The sequence below is a fragment of the Gopherus flavomarginatus genome, chromosome 8 (assembly GCF_025201925.1).
Source record: "Gopherus flavomarginatus isolate rGopFla2 chromosome 8, rGopFla2.mat.asm, whole genome shotgun sequence".
In the NCBI taxonomy this organism is placed as follows: domain Eukaryota; kingdom Metazoa; phylum Chordata; order Testudines; family Testudinidae; genus Gopherus; species Gopherus flavomarginatus.
Genome location: NC_066624.1, coordinates 40,755,857 through 40,775,287, shown reverse-complemented (window position 1 = coordinate 40,775,287; position 19,431 = coordinate 40,755,857). Strand labels below are relative to the sequence as shown.

The 19,431-nt window shown below is 47.5% G+C and overlaps 1 protein-coding gene across 2 annotated transcripts in view; it reads right to left on the bottom strand.

The window, feature by feature from the left end:
• Positions 1-19,431, bottom strand: part of LOC127056474 (gamma-aminobutyric acid receptor subunit beta-4) — a 116,989-nt gene that overhangs the window by 21,724 nt on the left and 75,834 nt on the right. The window contains exons 6-9 of one of the 2 annotated variants that reach the window (XM_050964351.1): positions 17,700-17,837; positions 15,941-16,093; positions 8,507-8,763; positions 7,808-7,940 (exon numbers count right to left, since the gene is read on the bottom strand). In XM_050964351.1, the coding sequence (XP_050820308.1) occupies positions 7,808-7,940; positions 8,507-8,763; positions 15,941-16,093; positions 17,700-17,837 (681 nt within the window). Of the gene's footprint in view, positions 1-7,506; positions 7,941-8,506; positions 8,764-15,940; positions 16,094-17,699; positions 17,838-19,431 lie in introns of those variants that run through there. The other variant, XM_050964350.1, reaches the window with a different exon arrangement.

Genomic DNA, 19,431 nt, shown 5'->3' with positions numbered 1-19,431 from the left:
CAATGCCAACAGCCACTAAAAGAGGGAGCTAACTCTAGTGTTAGGTACCTGATCTTTCCCCCATCCTCAACCCCACAAGAAACCAACCTACAGATGAAGGTGAATTAAATTAGAGAGGGTCTTAAAATGTCTTTTCAACTGGAAGGTTTTCTTAAAAATTCTGCTGAGTGTCTGGGAATCTCCTAGACCACACCACCTCCTGCATCCTCAAAACACTATGAGAAAGAGATCAGCAGCAGCAGCAGCTTCCCTTCAGAGAGGGCTCACTGCCTTCGTATCATCTGAATCATTGCTCAAGGTTTTTGCAGGTGGCTCCTCCCTTACAATGCTCCTTGCCCTTCAACCCTACACCCTACGATATGGTAAGGCTGAGTTTCCACCAGTGGAATCAGTGATGGTGGAACCTTGCTTTGAAAAGCCACCCATGCACCATCATCTCACTTCTCTTCCTCCCACTTCTAATTTACTCTGGCTCAGAGGAATCAGCCGGTGCCAGCCACTCAGCTCATCACCACAGGCAGCTGTGTCGCACCCAGCTCACCCCCTTGGAAAGGCTTTGGGAAGGGGCCTTTCCATAGAACATTTATCATATTTGTCACCTTTCAACTGTTTCACTTCTCTTCTGAATGCATGGAACCACTTTTATTTGGTTTACAACAAGACATTATAAATCAAACTTTTTTTTTAAAAAAACCCACTATGTACAACCCTTTCTCCCCACCCCTTCCCACCCACACGGTATCTGCAGTAGGACCTGTTTTCAACGCATCTGCTGGAATTCTCTCCCTCAGCCCACACCCCATCTTTCCAGACTCCTAAATGCCCCCACCCCTTGGTAGCCCCCACCCTCATCTGCACAGAAGCATTTGGCAACTCATATGGTTGGCTTTGACATTTGGAAATAGGGTTGAGCTCAGCCTTTGATCTTGGCTTTGGGTGACCTCCCCTCAGTCACTTATCCAAATCCAGCTCCTGCAAATTGTCAGGATGCAAAAGATTGTTCCAGTCTAAAGGAACTGAGCTAGCACAGGGGCCAGATCACTTCTGAGGCTCTGTCTACATCTGAGCTGGAAAGTGTGATTCCCAGCTCACACAGACATACCCATGTCAGCTGTTCTCCAGCTAACATGCTAAAAGTAGCCATGTGGCTGGGGTAGCAGGGGCAGCGGCTGAGGATAGCTGCCCAAATCCTCCCCCAGGGAATCTGGATGGGTATGCACTCAGGCAGCTAACCCAAGCTGCCATCCATGCCACCCTGGCTACCCAGCTAGTGTACGTGAGCTGAGAATCACACCTCCCAGCTCTAATGCAGAGATAGCCTTAGTCCATTCCCTCCCCTGTCTCCGGACCCCACTATCTTCCAAAGACTGTGGTCCCTGCAGATTAGGGTTATGAGTCACAAGGCCAGGTTCATTTATGGCTGTCTGCAGCTGTACCCAGTCTGTTTGGATCAACAGAGGTCTTCAGTGTCCTGCACCCCCAACCCCTTCAAACCCATTGGAAATGCTTATCTTTCTCATGCCATAACCATCTCCAGCTCACCACTAACTTTTCAGTAGTCGCCTTCCCTCTGACCAGTGACCCTTGGCCTGCAGCTCCAGAGGTTTCTACTGTTTTGCCTGATAATGACTATAAGAGGCAAAATCTCTCTTCTCTCCACCCCCAAACCCCAACGTCTCTGGAAGAAATCTAGTCGAATAGATCAGCTTGATCAGTGATCCAGATGGTTCTGTTTCCAGGAGGTGTGTGGCACTGTTGCTTGGTAGAAGACATGCCAAACTTTGGCAGGTTCCCCACTTATTTGCAAGACATAAGCTGCTGAGGCAGTGTCAGATGTGCATGCGTTAGCAAGAAAGCTGGATGCCACTACAGTCCTGTTTGTTTCATGCACTGTGAACTTATCCTATACACACTATGGGCAGGGTTATGGTTGAAAACATGAATACAAAGACATACATTTTCTTGCTCTCTTAGTAACCAAGGCTTCGGTCTCCCATGGAATAGCAGGGGCTTGCTACGTGGACTCTCATTTTTCCTCTCTGTCTCCCAACACTCAATTCTTATATGTCTAGGCTGAAGGAAAGGGATGGGTAGGGGACAGGTAGGATATGGTCCCAAGGTCCCAGTTCCTAAAGGTCCCTGAGTGACAGCCCTACACCAATGTCAGAAAATGAAACAATTGGGGTAAATTGGCCATGTTTATCCTGAGAGAATTTCCAATTCTATTTCTCTTCCTCCTCCTCTTCTCCCTTCTTGGACTTTCTGGGAAAGAACAAGCACTTGTCTCCCCCTTTCCTCCCCCGCTCCCGCCTTTTGATGACCACATGCAACATGGGGCTTCTCTCCTAGATGTGAAGCAAATCACTACCAGGTAATTAATGCAACGGACAGTAATCCTGTCCCGATCTGAGATTAAACCCCCCATACAGGGTCCTGGATCACCTTCACCACTGAAGCAAAGAGGCAATATTGGAGGTAAAACCAGAAGCTTTGATAAAGAGGAGTAAGGTCCATTCCTTTCTTTCTCACTGCCCTAGCTTCACAAAAACTAAATGGATGGTTATAGCTGTGACCAATATTTCTAACCCAAGCAGTATCTTTGGGTTCCACTGTTTTAAATGAAAGGTTTATGTATGGTTGTGTTCTACTCAGTGGGGGAGGGCTACCACTGCTCCTCCAGGAACTAAAAAGAGTGGATGGTGATATTAAGGCAAATCAGCCAGGCTGAACCCCTGACCCAGAGAGGTACCTACGGGGGAGGCTCACATCTACTAGTTCAGATTGGACTCTCCAGAGGCCAACAGACGAAGAAAGGACTTTTGAATAAATAGCCTGTGTTTAAACTGATTCAGAGCTTTTGTTGTGGATCTAAGACTGATGAACTTGTAACCATGCAGAAAACCCAGTTGTGGGTTCTGAAGGACGAAGATCCACCAGAGCCCTAGGTCAGAGTTTGGGTGACCTTTGGGAAGATTTTTAGCATGTGTGCAGGTTTTTTTATTGTTTTGAATGTGTTTTCTCTGTAATGCTTTCACCATAAGAATAAATGTGCTTGCTTAAAATGAGCGGGGTGGTAACTCATACCTGTGAGCTATGTCCTGCACATAGCCCTCAGAGAGAAGGCAAAATGCGGTTGCTGGCAGATAGTCTGGTTTACCAGGAATATCACTGTGTAAATTATGGAGCTGTGCAGCCTTAAAACCCCCAGTCAGAAGGGAGTGAGACTGCCCAGAAGAGATGAGGACTGGGAGCCTGAAGCCTAAAGTGGGTGCCCTTGGTGCACCAAGGAGGGAACTACAGGTGCAATCACCCTGAAACTGTGACATGGGATCTATGCCATTGTGAATTTCCATAAGAGCCAACAGCACTGGAAGCAAGCACTACAGAGGGGAAAATCTTGCTGTCCTTTTAGGAAAAGTATAGCAAAAAGAGAGATGGGGGAAATGAGTTATGAGCCCCTGAAGAAACAGCAGCTGTTGAAACTTGTATGAGCAGCAAGATTTGTCTGCTGATCTGAAGACAGCGGAGGCAGGATTGGGACAGCTGCTATGAAAAGTGAGTCTTGCTTTCCCTTCATACCTCCAGTGGATCTTGCCTTGCATTTACTTTTCTATAGGCATGTCGCCCTTTTCCTGCACTCTTATGGGAGCATCAAACCTGTGCATCATAAGAGCACTGTTAGCAGATTTAAGGTTCTTTCCTCTGTCTGCCGCCTCCTTCAAAAGATCTTTCTGGAACCACTGGTCCCCTATAGTAACACCGTGATTCATCTCCTTTGCTAGACAGCTGTGGAGTGGAAAGAGTACAGCTTTTGCCCTGAAGGGACGTGTTTTGTGGGTCCTCCTGCATTTATCCCCTCTACCCCATACAATAAAACAAGAGAGAGCTCTATTAATCAGTTGATTTACAGGGCTCTTTTATTCCCTAGCAGTCTCTCTTGTCACCAGAAATTAGGAGGCTGTCCCTGGATGGTATGAAAAGTCCTGACCGCATACATTCTGGCAAGATTATAGTGTAGAGCCAAGGAATCAGGATGTCTGGAAACACTAAGACTGATTCTATCAAGCAAACCTGACCTAGTAATGACAGGTCAGAAACATTCAAAGACAGAAAGTAGGGCAACTCCTGATAAGAAAGAGAACCCAGCTGACAGAGAACCCAGACAATAACAAAGGAGGCTGAATCAAACTCTCAGATGGCTGCATCACCAGTGGACCATGGCTTAATCCCTGACTGCTGGAGCTCTAAATGGAATGATGGCACTCTGGGCTCAATCCCTGATTGAAGCCTTAAATAGAAAGTACAGGACTTTGCATTCACTTTCCAGCTGCAAAAGGCCCTGGAGAGTAATTATGGGGCCTGGATTCAGCCAGTGGCTGGTAGAGGCCCAGGTGCTCAGATGGCAAATAACCTTGATGATAATTCCATCCTCCACGTGTAGCCAGGTGTCTCTATCACTGCCAGGCATCAGTATTGGCTGAAACTCAAAACATTTAGTACCTGAGGCCTGGGCTCTCCCAGCCAATAAGGATTAGCCAGGCTTTTCCATCCCTGCAGAGCTAATGACTGTAGCTCCTGAACAATATTCCACAGCATCATCTCTATAACTTGGCTCTTTGCCTTTGTTCCTTATCTACCATTTGAAAATGTCCTGTGCTGTAGCTGCCTTTTATTTCTTTTGGCCACACTTCATAGTAAGGATCCATTTACATGGAATTAATAAACAGTAATTGGTTGTTTTATCAAATGGCCAATTAATTCTCAACACTTATGAAAATCCAGCATGTCAATAGGTAGCATATAACCATGGCTTATAACCACCAATAACATCTTCTGATGTGCTTACAACTTTCTATAACACATGCCACTCGTGTCTGGAACATGCTATACTTCTACTAAATGTTTGCAACCTTTTTTAAATCATTAATAAATGGAAACTTAGTATAAAGTGCAATTTACTTTCTTGCCTGCCACATTAGTGTGACCTCACACTGTACCATATGGACATGGCTCACCAGTGCAGTTCTAATGCTATGCTCATGCTGCACTCAAACCCCAGGCCCTTCTCTCATGCCCTGCCATATGGGAAAGTGGTTACACTAAAATCCCATCTGCACCACAACTGCAACAGCACTGGGGAAACCCGCTTACTACAGCATTGTCCTCTGATATGAATAAAACATGAATCTTGTTTTGCAGCGTAGTCGGAAACATGAGCACGATTTAAGAATTGAGGAGGCAGGGTATGTGTGCATGTGCAAGTGTATTAGTGCAAGAGAGAAACACAGGTCACAGCTGAGAGGGTGTTCTAGGATCCTATCAGTAGAAAATGTATAAGACACATTGCTCATATGAAAATAACAATACTTATTACTCATATAGGACCAGATCCTGCACCCACACGTCTCCTTGCCTTCAGCGATGCCAGATCCAGTCTATAATGCTTTACATTTTCAAAGCACTGTACAGACACAAATTAGTGAATAAATCAATATACAATAAGTGCATGTGTCACTGGGTATATGGAGCATTCACTGGTGTCAGAAGCTCTGAGCTTTCTTAGCCAATGGGAACCAAGGATGGAGGGGGAGAAAGGAAGAGAATGCTAGAGAGCAATAAAAGGGACATTTGCACTAACAGCAATGTGTGCATATTGCATGTATAACCTTGAATGTATACAAGCAAGGATCTCCGTGACTGCTCCACGTATGGAAGGCATAATGGAGAATGATCCTCAGGTTAAAGTTTTGCACTTGTGAATTTATTTTTTTCATGGCTTTTACTGGCGTGCAATTGTACGGGAAATATTCTAGGCCAACTTTTTTCAAAATGGTCTGTGATTTTGGGGGCCAACAATGGAGGAACCTGAAATCACTGGCTGCTTTGGAGAATGTTGGCTCTAATGTACCAGGACAAGTTACTTTTGTGCACCATTAACAAGTGCTAATGGTTGGAGGCCACCAAGAACTTAGGGCTTCCACATGCACCAAAGGGATCAGTGTTTCCATTTCAACCTCCTGCCTACCCAGCCTTTGGAGACCATAGCCTTCCAGAATGATGTTTCCCTAGCTCAGTGGAACTCTGACATATAGTTAATACACCTTCTGCAAGAGGTGAAGTGGTGTGTTCCCTTCTATACTCTAGTTGCATTAATGGATCTGCAACAAGGCCTGGCTTAAGAAATATGTGACAGAGGGCCTCAGCCCGCCCTTTGCTTCTAATGCTTGTATGAAAGGGCCCAAATGCCACTCACAGGTTTCTCCACCCAGAAGTCTAGAAAGACAAAAACCACACTAGAGTGGTCTGAAGTCATCTAGTGGCTTGGAGTCCAGAAAGTTGTACACAGAGAGCAGGTGGAGGAGGACTAGGGTTTGGTTTTTGACTCCTATGACTGGTTCTCTTCCAAAACTCAGCATGCCAGGATGGAGGGTGGGAAATATTAGGAACACTGATCTCTGTCCCTCCCATTACTGGGCTGACTCAAGCTAAGTCAACAAGAGATCAAATGCCAATTCCGGACAATGGTACAAGTTTCCTGGCCAATCTTGGACTCCCTCGCCTTAATATTTGTGTACCTCACTGTGTGACAGGCTGGGACCCCCTCCCCAAATTTCCTGCAGTTGTAATATGCACGCAAAACCCTGCTATTCCCCTGGAAACACCACTGGTTAAATGTGACCTGTGTCCTCCTTCTACAAAAAAAATTACAAACCCTTCCCTCCCCACCCCAGAAAACATGCACGCGCGCACACACGCACACACGCTCACACTGGAAAAACAGTTTGCAAACTCCTGAAAGTGGAAAAAGGCAACTTGCAAATGTGCCTTCGTTTTTGATATGCACCCTCCCGCCCCAACCCACCTCCCTCCATCTCCCCTCCCCAAGTAATTCCCAATGCCTTCCCCCAGCTGTTCCAAAATAAATATTCTTTTTGTTTGTTTAAAAGATTCTTTTACACCTGTAAGCAAGAGACAGAGAGAGAAAGAAAAGAAAGACCATGCAGAGTGAGAATGGAACTCCCCGATCTCAGTGACTCCAGGTGGGAATAAATGAGAAGGGGCTAAGAGTGAAAATGAGTGAAAGATTAAAAAATAATAATATCAAGAAGAACAAAAAGATGAGACTTCAGTGGTAAAATGGAGGTGTGGGCAGCGCATCAGTGAGCACATTCAAAGATAGCTTATTCCTCCATCCCTGTTTTCGACTCAGTTTCATTAAAACTTTTCTTCTTCTTTTCTTTTAAACTTTTCTGATTTTGATTTTGGGATTGTTGTTTTTTTTTTTTTTTTTACAATGGTGAAGTTCTTCGGCACAAAGCCGAAATCAAGAGGAGGTCAATCCTCCTAAAACCTGAGACCCATCCCCAACCCCCCTGCCCCACCTCCCCATGCTCCGTGTTTCTAATGTGCTGAAAAGAGAAAGTAAGCTTAGAATAAACCTACCAAACAAAGGAGGAAATGATAATAAGAGAAAAGAGTAAACCCAAACCCAAAAGACCACAGCGCTCCTGTGTTGTCATTGTCTGAGTGTCTGTGCCTATCGCTCCTGGAGGCCGCAGGCATCAATTTACATAGTACAACCAGTAAATGAGGTTGAAGAATCCAAAGGTGATTGGAAAAATGATCCGTGACCACTTGTCAATGGTGCTGACGTCTGCCAGGTCTGGGATTTTGAGCTTCAGCTTAGAGGACCGCCGGCGGAGGCGGCAGTTGGCACGGTTGCGGACAGCAGTATGGTGTGTCAGAGGGACATGGCGGTCTAAGGTGGGGTGGTGGCCAAAGCCATCCCGAGAGGCCAGCTGCTTACGGAATTGGATTCCTGAGCCTTCGAAGGACAGGACAGAGTTTCGAGACTCGCCGACGCTGCTCATCATGTCCGTGGCCAGTAGCTCGTTGTTCATCTCCAGGGTGCTGAGGAGGATGTTGCCATAAGGGTCAACCTGGAACAGGGAAGAGAGAGAAAGATGATAGTGTGAGCAGAGCACACTCGGGGCCAGATTTAACTTTTTCATTTTTCCACTGGCCTCAGAGATGGTTTTGGACTATTGTCTGGGTAACAACAATGCCCTGGGTTAGGTCATCTACAGAGACTGAGCATTGGCCTTCTGATCTAAAAGCAAGGGGTGCTACTGCTGTAGCTGAAGAACACGCTCCATCATCTTAAAGGCAGGGGCTGACTCTTACAGCACTGTAAGTGATTCCACCACAAGAGGGGGACAAAGTCCCACTCTGTTAGTGTTGAATACACCTGTATCACATCCTCCTCTTCTCAGAAGAGGATGGACCTAATGGGGCAGGGTGAAGGGTGAGGACTGAATGAGCACTCTGACCTCAGGAGTGTTTGGTCCTTGTGGGCATCCATTTGTGGAGGATGTATGCATTAGCCTAGTGTATAGTGAACATGGGGACTGTCTCAAAGGGGAGAACAGCCCCTCCCGGGTGCTCCTGGACAAAATGAAGGTGAAGAATCTGAATTCTCCTGCTAGAAGGTAGGAAAAGGACAAACCTGCTCCCTCATCCTCTTCTCCTCATATCGTTGGCGCTCATTGTTTGCCTTGCTGAGCCGTTCACTCTGCTTCTTCTGCTGGCGAGGGCCCCGCCCGAAGAAAATGTAATTGACAAAGGCATATTCCAGGAGTGCCAGGAACACGAAGACGAAGCAGCCCATGAGATAGACATCAATGGCCTTGACGTATGGGATCTTTGGGAGGGTCTCCCGCAGGTGGGTGTTGATGGTGGTCATCGTGAGCACCGTGGTGACCCCTGCAACAACAGTGCGCATGCTCCGTTACCGAGACGGGATGGTGCCACAGCACGGCACTCGCTCACTCTCTCCTCCATCTGAGCAATGCAGGGAAGGAGATAGATCAGTGTAGGGAGTGAGAGGAGACCAGGGCTCTCAGACACTCACAGCCCCATTCTCTCTCAGCAGGTGTGGCTGCAGAGAGGGATAAGCAGGATGGATGAGAGATAGACTATAGCTGTTCTGATCCCCACTTCCCAACAGGAGTCACTGTAGGGAAGAGCCAGGAGGAGAGGAGGGTATCAACTGTGCTTTAGCAAGATGATCTGTATCAACCCGCTCTGGCTCTGCTCCACCTCTTTGTCCCCTTCCTCCTCCACTCAGGATGGCAGAGAATACCCAGCTCTGCTCTCTTCTCCTCCCTCTCCCTCTCTTCTCTGACTCCAAGTCTCCCTTCTCATCTCTGTCCTTCTTCCACCTGACTCCATTCCTTCCTCTCTGCCTGACTCCCTAATTCCCTCTCTTTCCTTTCCCACTCACTCTCTCCCCAGCTCATTTCCCTCCCTGTCCAGCCCACTCGTGTTCCATCCATCTGGAAGTAAATGTCCCTCAGACCTTATCTTCCTCACCCACTCTGTCCCTGGAATCCTGAAGTGTCTTGTTCATTCTCACGGCCCCTGCCACTCTGTCTTCCTCATGCTCCAGTCTCTCGGCACTGCCTTGCACAAGGTCGCTGACAGCCTTCTCACAGCTAAAAGGCTCTCCTCTACCACTCTGCTGCCTTTGAGGCGGGGAAGCACTCTGGCCCCCTTAGCTTTCACAACTCAGCTCTCCATGTACCTTGTTGATCACCCTGTCAGTGTCTCTTCTAATGATCCTCAACCTCCTCTACTGGCTGTTGGCAATCCCCACGATCCTGTCCTTTGCTCTCTCATTCTCCTTTTCTCTGTGACCTTAACTGTGCCTGTGGTTTTAAATAAAATTTCTACAACAGTGGCTCTCAGTCCGAACCCCCTCTATCTGTGATGCTCTGTACCTTGGGGGACACCCTACACCCTCATGTTCATCTTTATAAAATGATTGTGTGGTATCCAATGCAAAGTTTGTAATGTTTGGTGTTTTTGGAGGGCTCATGATGCACTAAGCATGGTTGTTATAGTGATGTTACAGTAATGTTATAGTAATGTTATAGGGTATAATTTCATGTATACAGTTATGAGGCTGTATATGTATCCTCATGGCTTAAAGCAAGCCCAGGCAAAAACTCTCCAGGAACAGAGAGGCAGTTCACATCACATCAGGGCCGGTATGGGACAAACACAGTCCCTCCTCACAGGAACAAAGGACACTGGCCTAGGCAGCAACAAAATAATCTGTTAGACTCTCGAGAGAGTCCCCACCTTTCCTTAGGTCAGTCTGGAACTGCGATGAGGTAATGCTCACCTGACTCTGAATGGGGGGAGGGGAGTAAAGACAGGAGGGAAGAAAGGACATGATAAAAGAGAGAGACATTTTGCCATGCTTTTTCTCTCTCTTCTACCTACATCTACAGACACCACACCAAGCGACTGAACCACTGATCAAAGGGGAGAGCTTGGCTGAAGGGCAACCAGCCAGCCTGTGGTGGGAAGCATCTAAGTTTGTAAACGTATTAAAAGTGTTCAGATCAGCTTAGAATGCGTTTTGCTTTTATTTCATTTGACCAAATCTGACTTGTTATGCTTTGACTTATAATCACTTAAAATCTATCTTTGTAGTTAATAAATCTGTTTGTTTATTCTACCTGAAGCAGTGGGCTTGGTTTGAAGTGTTTCAGAGTCTCCCCTTGGGATAACAAGCCTGGTGTGTTATCAATTTCTTTGTTAAACTGACGAACTCATATAAGTTTGCAGCGTCCAGCCGGTGTAACTGAACATTGCAAGACGGAGGTTACTAGAGTTGTGTCTGGGACCAGAGGTACTGGCTAGTGTCATTCATTGGCTAGTATTATACAATCCAAGGAGCAGCTTACATGCCAGAGGCTGTGCGTGAACAGTCCAGGAGTGGGGGTTCTCACAGCAAAGCAGGGTAAGGCTGGCTCCCAGAGTCAAGGATTGGAGTGATCTAGCAGATCACTGGTCCAGATAACACCAGAGGGTAACGTCACAATATCACTGACCTCTGCCCCTCTCTCTAATCTCAGATCTTTACCCCTTCTCTGATGTTTCCTCCTGGGTATCCAGCTGCCACCCCAACCTCAATATTTCTATAAGTGAATTCTTTCTCTAACACCACTCCATTGTCCTTCCTCTCACTGACATGGTCATCCTGACACTTTCCTCTCCTTCTCCCCCAATATCCAGTGTCTCACTTTACCCTGTATAACACCCACATCCATCCTTTCCTTGCTGCTAAATCTCCTGTCTGTGCACTGGTTACCTCTTGCCTTTATTACGGTAACCTTCTTCCTTCTGGTCTACGAACTCTACCCCAATCGTCTTCCTCTCCTATTGCTCTGTCCGCACCATCCCTCTTTTGAATCTCCCTGTTAGCTCCTTGTCTTCTACTGTAGCAAATTCAAGCACCTTATTCTCTTCTAGCCTATATCTCAGATCTGCTAAACCTCTAGACCTCCTCTTACTCCCTACACTGATCTCAGTTCCCTCACCTTACTGTCTCTTCTGTATCTTTCCCTTTGTTGAACCTTCTATCAGGCTGCACATGCCTGTTCTGGTAGTCCAATCACCCTCTCCTCCTTCAACTCTTCAATCAAGCCCACCTCTTGTCTCCTGATTAAGGTTCCTTCACCCAGGCTGTGATTCAGGAACACATTCCGATTCGGGACAGCTCTTCAGCCAGTCCTTAAGTGCTTTCCTAAACTGAGGACCTAAATTTATTCTCCTGGATTTTTCTTGTATTTACTTAAGAGTGTGAGCCCTTCAAGGCAGGAAACACGTCTTTGTAAAGAGTTTGTAAAGTACCATGCAAATTTCTAATACTGCATACATTCCCCCGTTCCCATAGTCATTCATTCATCATCTCTCTGTCCATCCATCCATCCATCCATCCCCAGTGCCTATCTATCCACCTAACCTAACTATTTTATCTGCTTCTCAGTCAATTGACAGAGACACACACACACACACACCAGCACGTGCACACACACGGACACACACACAGTGAAAGGAATGCCATCTAAGTGGTAATATGGTTATGTCAGTGGAGGCATGTTCATTTAAACCCCCGTTTTAGAGTCTTATTTTGATGCCGCTGAAGTTCATGGCAAAACTCATGATGTGGGATAAGACTCATAAGACACAGACTTATCTGCGGTGACAAATGCCTCTTTGAGCTGAAAATTCTCAAGCCTGTTCTCAGAAAAACTGTGAATTTATCTTGCAAAGTCTGCCAGAGTCTGTTTGGCTTGTTTTGTGTGTTACCTGAGAAGAGAATAGGTAGTTTTCACACATTAAAAGATATTCAGGTGCTTTTACATACTGGGGTAACTCCTGAAGAGCTGAATCCTGAAACTAAATCACCATGAACTTAGTCCTCTGGCAACAAGTCTCTTTGCTAGATCTGAAGAAATGACTTCAATGGGTGAGCAGGTTACAGGTGTTTTGAAAACGGCAGCATGAACGTGCACTGCACATGCTTCCGCTAAGGGCTCCCTAAAAGTTCTCCTTTCTTCCCTGCACAGGTTACCTGCTCTGCTCAACCACGCAGGGCTGCTCGGAGGGGAGGGGGCAAGTGGGGCAATTTTCCCCAGGCCCTGAGCCCTGCAGGGGCCCCGCGAGCCCTGGCTGAAAATCCCTTCCCTGGCTAGAGGTGCCTTTTAAATTTTTACTTACCCGGCAGCGGTCCGAGTCTTGGGCAGCACTTCAGCGGCGGGTCTTTCAGTGCTGCCGAAGACACGGAGTAAGTGAAAGACCTGCCACCACCGCCAAAGACTTGGAGTGCTGCCCGGTGAGTACAAGCGCAGGAGCGGATGGTGCCTTTTTTCATGTCTGCTCCCCCGTTTTGCCCCAGGCCCCCTGAATCCTCTGGGCAGCCCTGCTCCTGGGTTACCATCACCTCTCCCCTCTCTTGAAGCCTCAGTGCGCCGTTGCCCTGGCTCCTGGACAGCGCTGCAGCGGCATGGCTCCGATGGGATCGGAGCTCACAGCCCCGCCCCCTTACCATGCGGCTCTGAGCAGGGCAGAGCTCAGGCCTCACCCAAGCCACGCTGCTTTAGCTCTGTCCAGGGCCGCTCCTGGACGTGGCATGCTGAGGCACCAGGGGATGGGGGCAGGCAGAGGCGGGGCCGGAGAATTCTCGTGGGGGCCCCTGTGGGGCCTGGGGAAAATTGCCCCACTTGCCCCCCCTCTGGGCGGTCCTGCCCAGGAGCAGCCCTGGACAGAGCTAAAGCGGCGTGGCTCAGGCGGGGCGTGAGCTCCTCCCCGCTCGGAGCCATGTCGTAAGGGGGCGGGTCTGCGAGCTCCGGGCCAACCGGCGGGAACTTAGGCCCCACTGGAGTCAGCCGCTGTAGTGCTGTCCAGGGCCGCTCCTGGATGCGGCACGCCAAGGCTCCGGGCAGCGTGTGTGTAAGCGTGGCAGAGGGCAGGGGCCAGGGACCGGGGCCGGGTGGGGGGTTGGATAAAGGGCAGGCAGTCCCAGGGCCAGTCAGGAGGACAGGGAGGGGGCAGAGGTTCTGGGGGGTCGGTCAGGGGACGGGGAAGGGGGGGTTGGATTGTGGGCATTCCGGGAGTCTGTCAGGGTGCAGGGGGGTGGGGGTGGATAGCGGTTGAGGCAGTCAGGGGACAGGGAACGGGGGGGGGGTTGGTGGGAGGTGGGGTCCTGGGTTGATGGTTGGGAAGGGGGTCTCGGGGGGGGCAGTGAGAGGACAAGGAACAGGATGGGGCGGGGATTCTGATGGGGATAGTCGGGGGGCAGGAAGTGGATGACGGTTGGATAGTGGGCAGGGCCAGGCTGTTTGGGAAGGCACAGCCTTCCCTACCCTAAAGCTCATTCAGCAGTTTGAGGCTTGCAGACAGCTATTTAACACAGAGAGACAAGCTTTTCCGTGGGGGAGGGATCACATGAGAAGAGCAACATCCTACACCACCTACCTCCTTCCCAACCCTATGAAGGGAGACCCCCCCTCCCCTGCATTCCCCGAGGCTCCAGAGGGGTTAATTCAGTGCTTTTCAAACTCTTGTACTGGTGACCTCTTTCACATAGCAAACCTCTGAGTGTGACCCCCCTCATAAATTAAAAACACTTTTTTAATATATTTAACACTATTATAAATGCTGGAGGCAAAGTGGGGTTTGAGGTAGAGGCTGACAGCTTGTGACCCCCAGTAATAATCTTGTGACTGCCTGAGGGGTCCCGACCCCCAGGTTGAGAACCCCTGGGTTAATTTCATTTTAGCACCCTGCGTCCATTCACATGCATGTGCTATTTTGAGCATTTCAGTTTTCACAATATAGGCTCATTTCAGATTCTGGAACAAGCTCAAATGCTCAGTTCATGGAGTATGTACATAAGCTATACTAAAGACAAACCTACGATAACCATCTCCAGTTTGTGAGGGACCCCGTGGAGCCAGTCTCTAGGAAACAGATACATTCGTGTAGGTTAAGTCCTTTAACGGCTATTAGCCAGGATGGGTAAGGAATGGTGTCCCTAGCCTCTGTCTGTCAGCGGGTGGAGATGGATGGAAGGATAAAGATCACTTGATCATTACAGGTTAGGTTCATTCTCTCTGGGGCTCTTGGCATTGGCTATTGTCAGTAGACAGGATACTGGGCTGGATGGACCTTTGGTCTGACCCAGTATGGCCATTCGTATGTTCTAAGCTAGATGAACCCAAAGTTATGGAGACAGATATGAGTCAAGGAAGCCAGCAGAGTATCAGAAACCCGGAAAAATCTCTGACTGGATGGGCTCAGGTGTTTGGTCACAAGGTGAGGTGGTTCAAAAGTTTTGGATTTTTTTAAGCAGATTTTTTTTTATTGTTTCTTTAAACAAACACAGCAAGCAGCAAATATTTGGCCACACACTTCTGAAACCCCAAACCATATTCAGGTTTTGGCAGACTAATTTCAGCTTTTCAATTAAAAAAAACAACAAATTTTGAAGGAAAGCAGACATTGTCCGTGATTTTCTTCTGCTATTTAAAAACCCCTAGTTTTCGATCCAAAAAAAGTTTTGACGGAAAATATTTTTCCAAACCCTTTTTAATGAGCTTTAGTGCCTTTTAGCACTAGCTGATGCTGAGAACCAGTGATACCTTCTAAAGGTGACTTGAAAAGAAGTTTTCTCAAAACTGGGTTTGTGCCGAGATGCGGAAGGTTTTTAAATGTTTATTTTTCCCAGGGCTGCTGAGGGGGGGGGGGCGCAATTTGCCTTGGCAGGGGCCCCCACAAGAATATAGCATTCTATAGTATTGCAACTTTTTTTTATGGAAGGGGCCTCTGAAATTGCTTTGCCCCAGGCCCCCTGAATCCTCTGGGCAGCCCTGCAACCACACAAAGGAGGGGAGCAGCTGCAACTGGGCAGACAGGCAGGGACTGGGCATGCCAGGGTGGGGAGTGGATGAAGATTTGGCTCCATGCTCCATAATGTTCTGATCAGCACAGCTGAGCCTGCCTGGCAGGGGAAGTAAGGTGCACCAGGAAAAGGGCTGGCAGAGTTTACTTCTGCCCTGCAGTGAGAGAGTAGCACGTCCTGATTTATGATTCAGAGACATTATTTTCAAAACACCTACAACCTCTGCTCTTGGGGAAGCATAGCCAAGCACTGCCCCTGACTAGGGGTGACTGAAGGTGCCACTTCACCCTTAGTATGTCTCCAAGCAGAACACCTGTATGCCTGAACGTGGAGCCTCAAGGAAATACAAGCCAGTGCATTGATTCCAGTGATTAGATGTCACCTGTGCATTTGTTTGCATGTCTGTTTGATTACTACATTGTACACAGCTGATCATTCCAATAACTGCACAGATGTCTGTATACCTGGATCTCTGCATATTTGATCTGCATCTCACCAGATATGCCGTGGTATCTTCAAGTTTGACCCTCTTGGGAGATAAAAGGTGCAATGTGTATTTATTTTGCTGTGCGATCTCTATCAGTCTTTTAATCACTCTGTTCTCCTTCTCTTTTTCAAACAATCCCAGCCCACTCCCCTCCCCAAAGGAAGCCCTTATGGAGTGTAGAGTGAAAAGGGACCTACCCAATGCCACCCGGGCAGCAGAGGCATCATAATTGATCCAGAAGGAGACCCAGGACAGGATGGTGATGAGGATGGAAGGCATGTAAGTCTGGAGGATGAAGTAACCGATGTTCCTCTTGATCCGGAAACTCAGGGATAAGCGGAGATAAGAGCCTGTAAATCAGATACCAAAAGGAACTGTCATTTGCCAGGGCTACAGGTGTGATAAGGGGACAGGAACAGGAATGGAAATCACCTGGGAATCACTCATATCTCTCCCTCTTTAGAAGCAATGTTGGGGAGGGACAGGGGAGGTAATCCTGTTAGTCTGCCTCTCCATTGATGACGTAGATTTATCACCTTCAGGAAGAGCCTCTTTGGAGCCTGGTCAATTGGGTCCCCTGCCTTGGATCTTTAACCACCTTGAGCAGTAAGGAGCCCAGGCTTTCTGAGCATTAAATGGGAACAGATTCTCCCATAAGCAGTTGCAGTTGGAGAAGACAGAGGATTTCTTCTGCTAGATACCATGTACTCACTCACAAAAATAAGAAGAAAATGTACTCCTAAATAGCGGAAGGCAGTGCATTAGGCAGCTGCTGGGAAAACTCGGGACTGTCCCAACCACAAGGTTCCTGTTCAACCTCATTACTCAGATAACACATCCAAAATGCACGTGCCATTGGGAATCTTATTTTCCCTGTGCAGGTACCATAAAGGTGTGTGCAAACTGGGCAAATGCAAACAGCTTACCTGTGCAAGTTTGTAGAGGACTCCAGTAAGAACTCACCCTTCTGTAACTCTCCCCTTTGCTCTGAAGCTGAAAATTCAAGAGGTCACCCTGCCTCAATTGCTATCTTAACAGCCGAGGAAGGGGATAATGTGTTATGACAAAGGGACCCTCAAGGTTGGCAACCAGCTTAACTGGGCAGGCAGTCTTGTTTAATGGTTAGAGCACTAGACTAGGAAGACAGAAACCTGGAGTCTGTTATCAGCATGCCTCTTCATCTCCTTGGACAAGGCACTTCACATCTCAGTATTTATGCTCCCCTCCCACTTTTTGTGTGTCATACTGTAGGTTTTTGGGGGCAGAGATTGTCTTTCACTATGTGATTGCCCAGTGCCCAAGCCAATGGGGCACCCGCTTGGTTGGAGCCTCTAGACAATATTGTAATAACAATTGATGATCTTGGCAGTGGTCTCATGTAATTTAGAAGATCTTAAGAGCCAATGTTTGTGGTTTGTTTTTGACAGTGCACACATACTAGATAAAATTAAGTCTGTCACCAATCACAGCAAATTTTCCAGCTGCACCATCAGATGTGCAGTCTCACGAGCTCCTTTTCCCATGACACACAGGCAGGTTTGCTTCTCATTCATAGGTTGCACACTTGTTTTTAAGGAAATGTTTTTCTTCTTATTGTTATTTTTATTGGAGTTTCAAGAACCACTTGGAAATCACATGGAAAGAGTGGTAAAGGTGGGGACCTACCAATGAAGCCCTGTTTGAGGGAAGTCAGCATTTTGGCCTGGCAATCTTGAGGGTATCTGCAAAAAATGGCACCATTCACCTCTTGCTGTCTGAGGGCAGGGATCTGAAAAAGCAGGGTTGGCAGGAAAGGAAAAGAGACCAATTTTCCAAAGTGGCACTGCAAGATTAGAACCCAGGCCCTCAAACATCCTAGACAATGGCTTCTACATCTAAGTTAGAGAAGCAACTGCACTGACTTTTGCAAAGAGAATCCTTTATATGTTTCCCAAACCCCTTTGCACAGAACCCCACCTGTGGTGAAGACCACTTCTCTGGTGACCAGTCTCTGCTCGATGATGGTGAACTGGGGCAGCTCCAGCATCTCCATCCCCGTGACGGCTGAGTTGTTTCCTTGCCAGAAAAACACAATGTCATCGACTGTGTAGCCATCTGTGGGGTGAGTAAGCACAGTACACTCAGAGTTAGCAAGTCCTGGCAATCAGCATCTTCATCTCCATGAAGACTTTTCCCATGGGTCCCAAATAGAGTCCATTTATGAGGGCATAGCAACCATTCCCCATCTCTTGACGCACCTTCGCTCCTTAGCCCAACTTGGTAGAAAAGCTACCTGGAGAAAGAAACAAATGACCAAGACTCCTTCTGAAGACTAAGAAGTGGAAGGTGAAGGTGGGAGCTGACCCCTAAGACTGCCACACAATCCTTGGTTTGCTTAGCGGGGATTTGTACATCAGAAATCGCTCTCACAAACAATATGCACAGCTTTTCCTTGGTCAACTATTTCTGCATGTCAGCAGGGGGAGATCACACAGTGCTTTTTTTGGTCTGACCCATGAAAATGATGCCTACCTATTTACAAAATATAAGAGCAACAGGATGGTGGATAATGAACAGCAGCACTAACAAAAAAACCCACAACATTTGGGACTTTCCCCTCCAGACTCTCAACATTTTCATCTAGGTCAAAATGTGAACTTCTTTGATAGGTGAATGCCTTCATTAAGCAGCCATTTAGAAGAGCTTTGGTGAGTGAGAGGGCTGGATGGCTCTGGGAGATAATAATGAGCTCTCAAGTCTTTCATTTCAGCATAACTAGTTCAAATGCAAGCCTGGTCCATCATGACCTAATGCAAATCCCCCTTTGAGTTTGGTCTTGCACTGTATGAATGTGGGAATCTGCATGTACCATCACCAGGTAACAAATGCTTGGCAGGACTGGGTGTGCAGGGGAGCCCAATTAATGAGAGCACTGCTGAGCAGCTGCCAACTACTGTCCAGTAGCAGGAGTGAGGCCAACAAGGGACACATACAAATAAGTGTCTCATTGGCATAATGATCACACACTCATTCCCTGGCCTGTTTTTACCTTGCACCCTTGAGAGTAAGTGTGCAAGGGGTTTATTATTTTTCATTGCAGAAAACTCCACCCAGTGGTTCACCCTAACTTGCATCTGAAAATAGCCTCTGTTCATGACCATTACAACAGCCCTGCAGGGCATGCAAGTACTTGCAGCATCAAGGAATTCTGCTAGTTCATGTGGAAGGGACTGGCTGTTCTTAGTGGGAAGGTGTCCACAACCTATAGCCACCATCACAAGTGGTACTGATTGTCAGTAATGTCCACAGAGAGACCAAGAATTAAATGGACTATAGAGACCTGTAGGGCCCTAGAGGTGCATAGTCCCTCTAGAACAGCGTTTAGGCAAAGGATGGCAGCAAAGTTTACATTATCTCCATACCTGCCCTGTAGATAAACAGCAAGTCACTTAGCCTTAGATATCATTGCATTTATTCAAAGCTGCTTTAAAAAACATCCCCAAACATTGGATCAGATCCACAGCTGGTTAAAACAGCATAGCTCCATTGACTTCAATACAGCAAGCCCAAGTTCCACCAGCTGAGGATCTGGCCCATGAAAGTTCACTGCTTCTTGCATTGGGCTGGAAGCTCCTGCTGAGCTCATTCTTCCCTCTTTTGGGAGGAGATCTGCACCACACTTGAGATGTGGCTGATCCAGGTCCTAGGG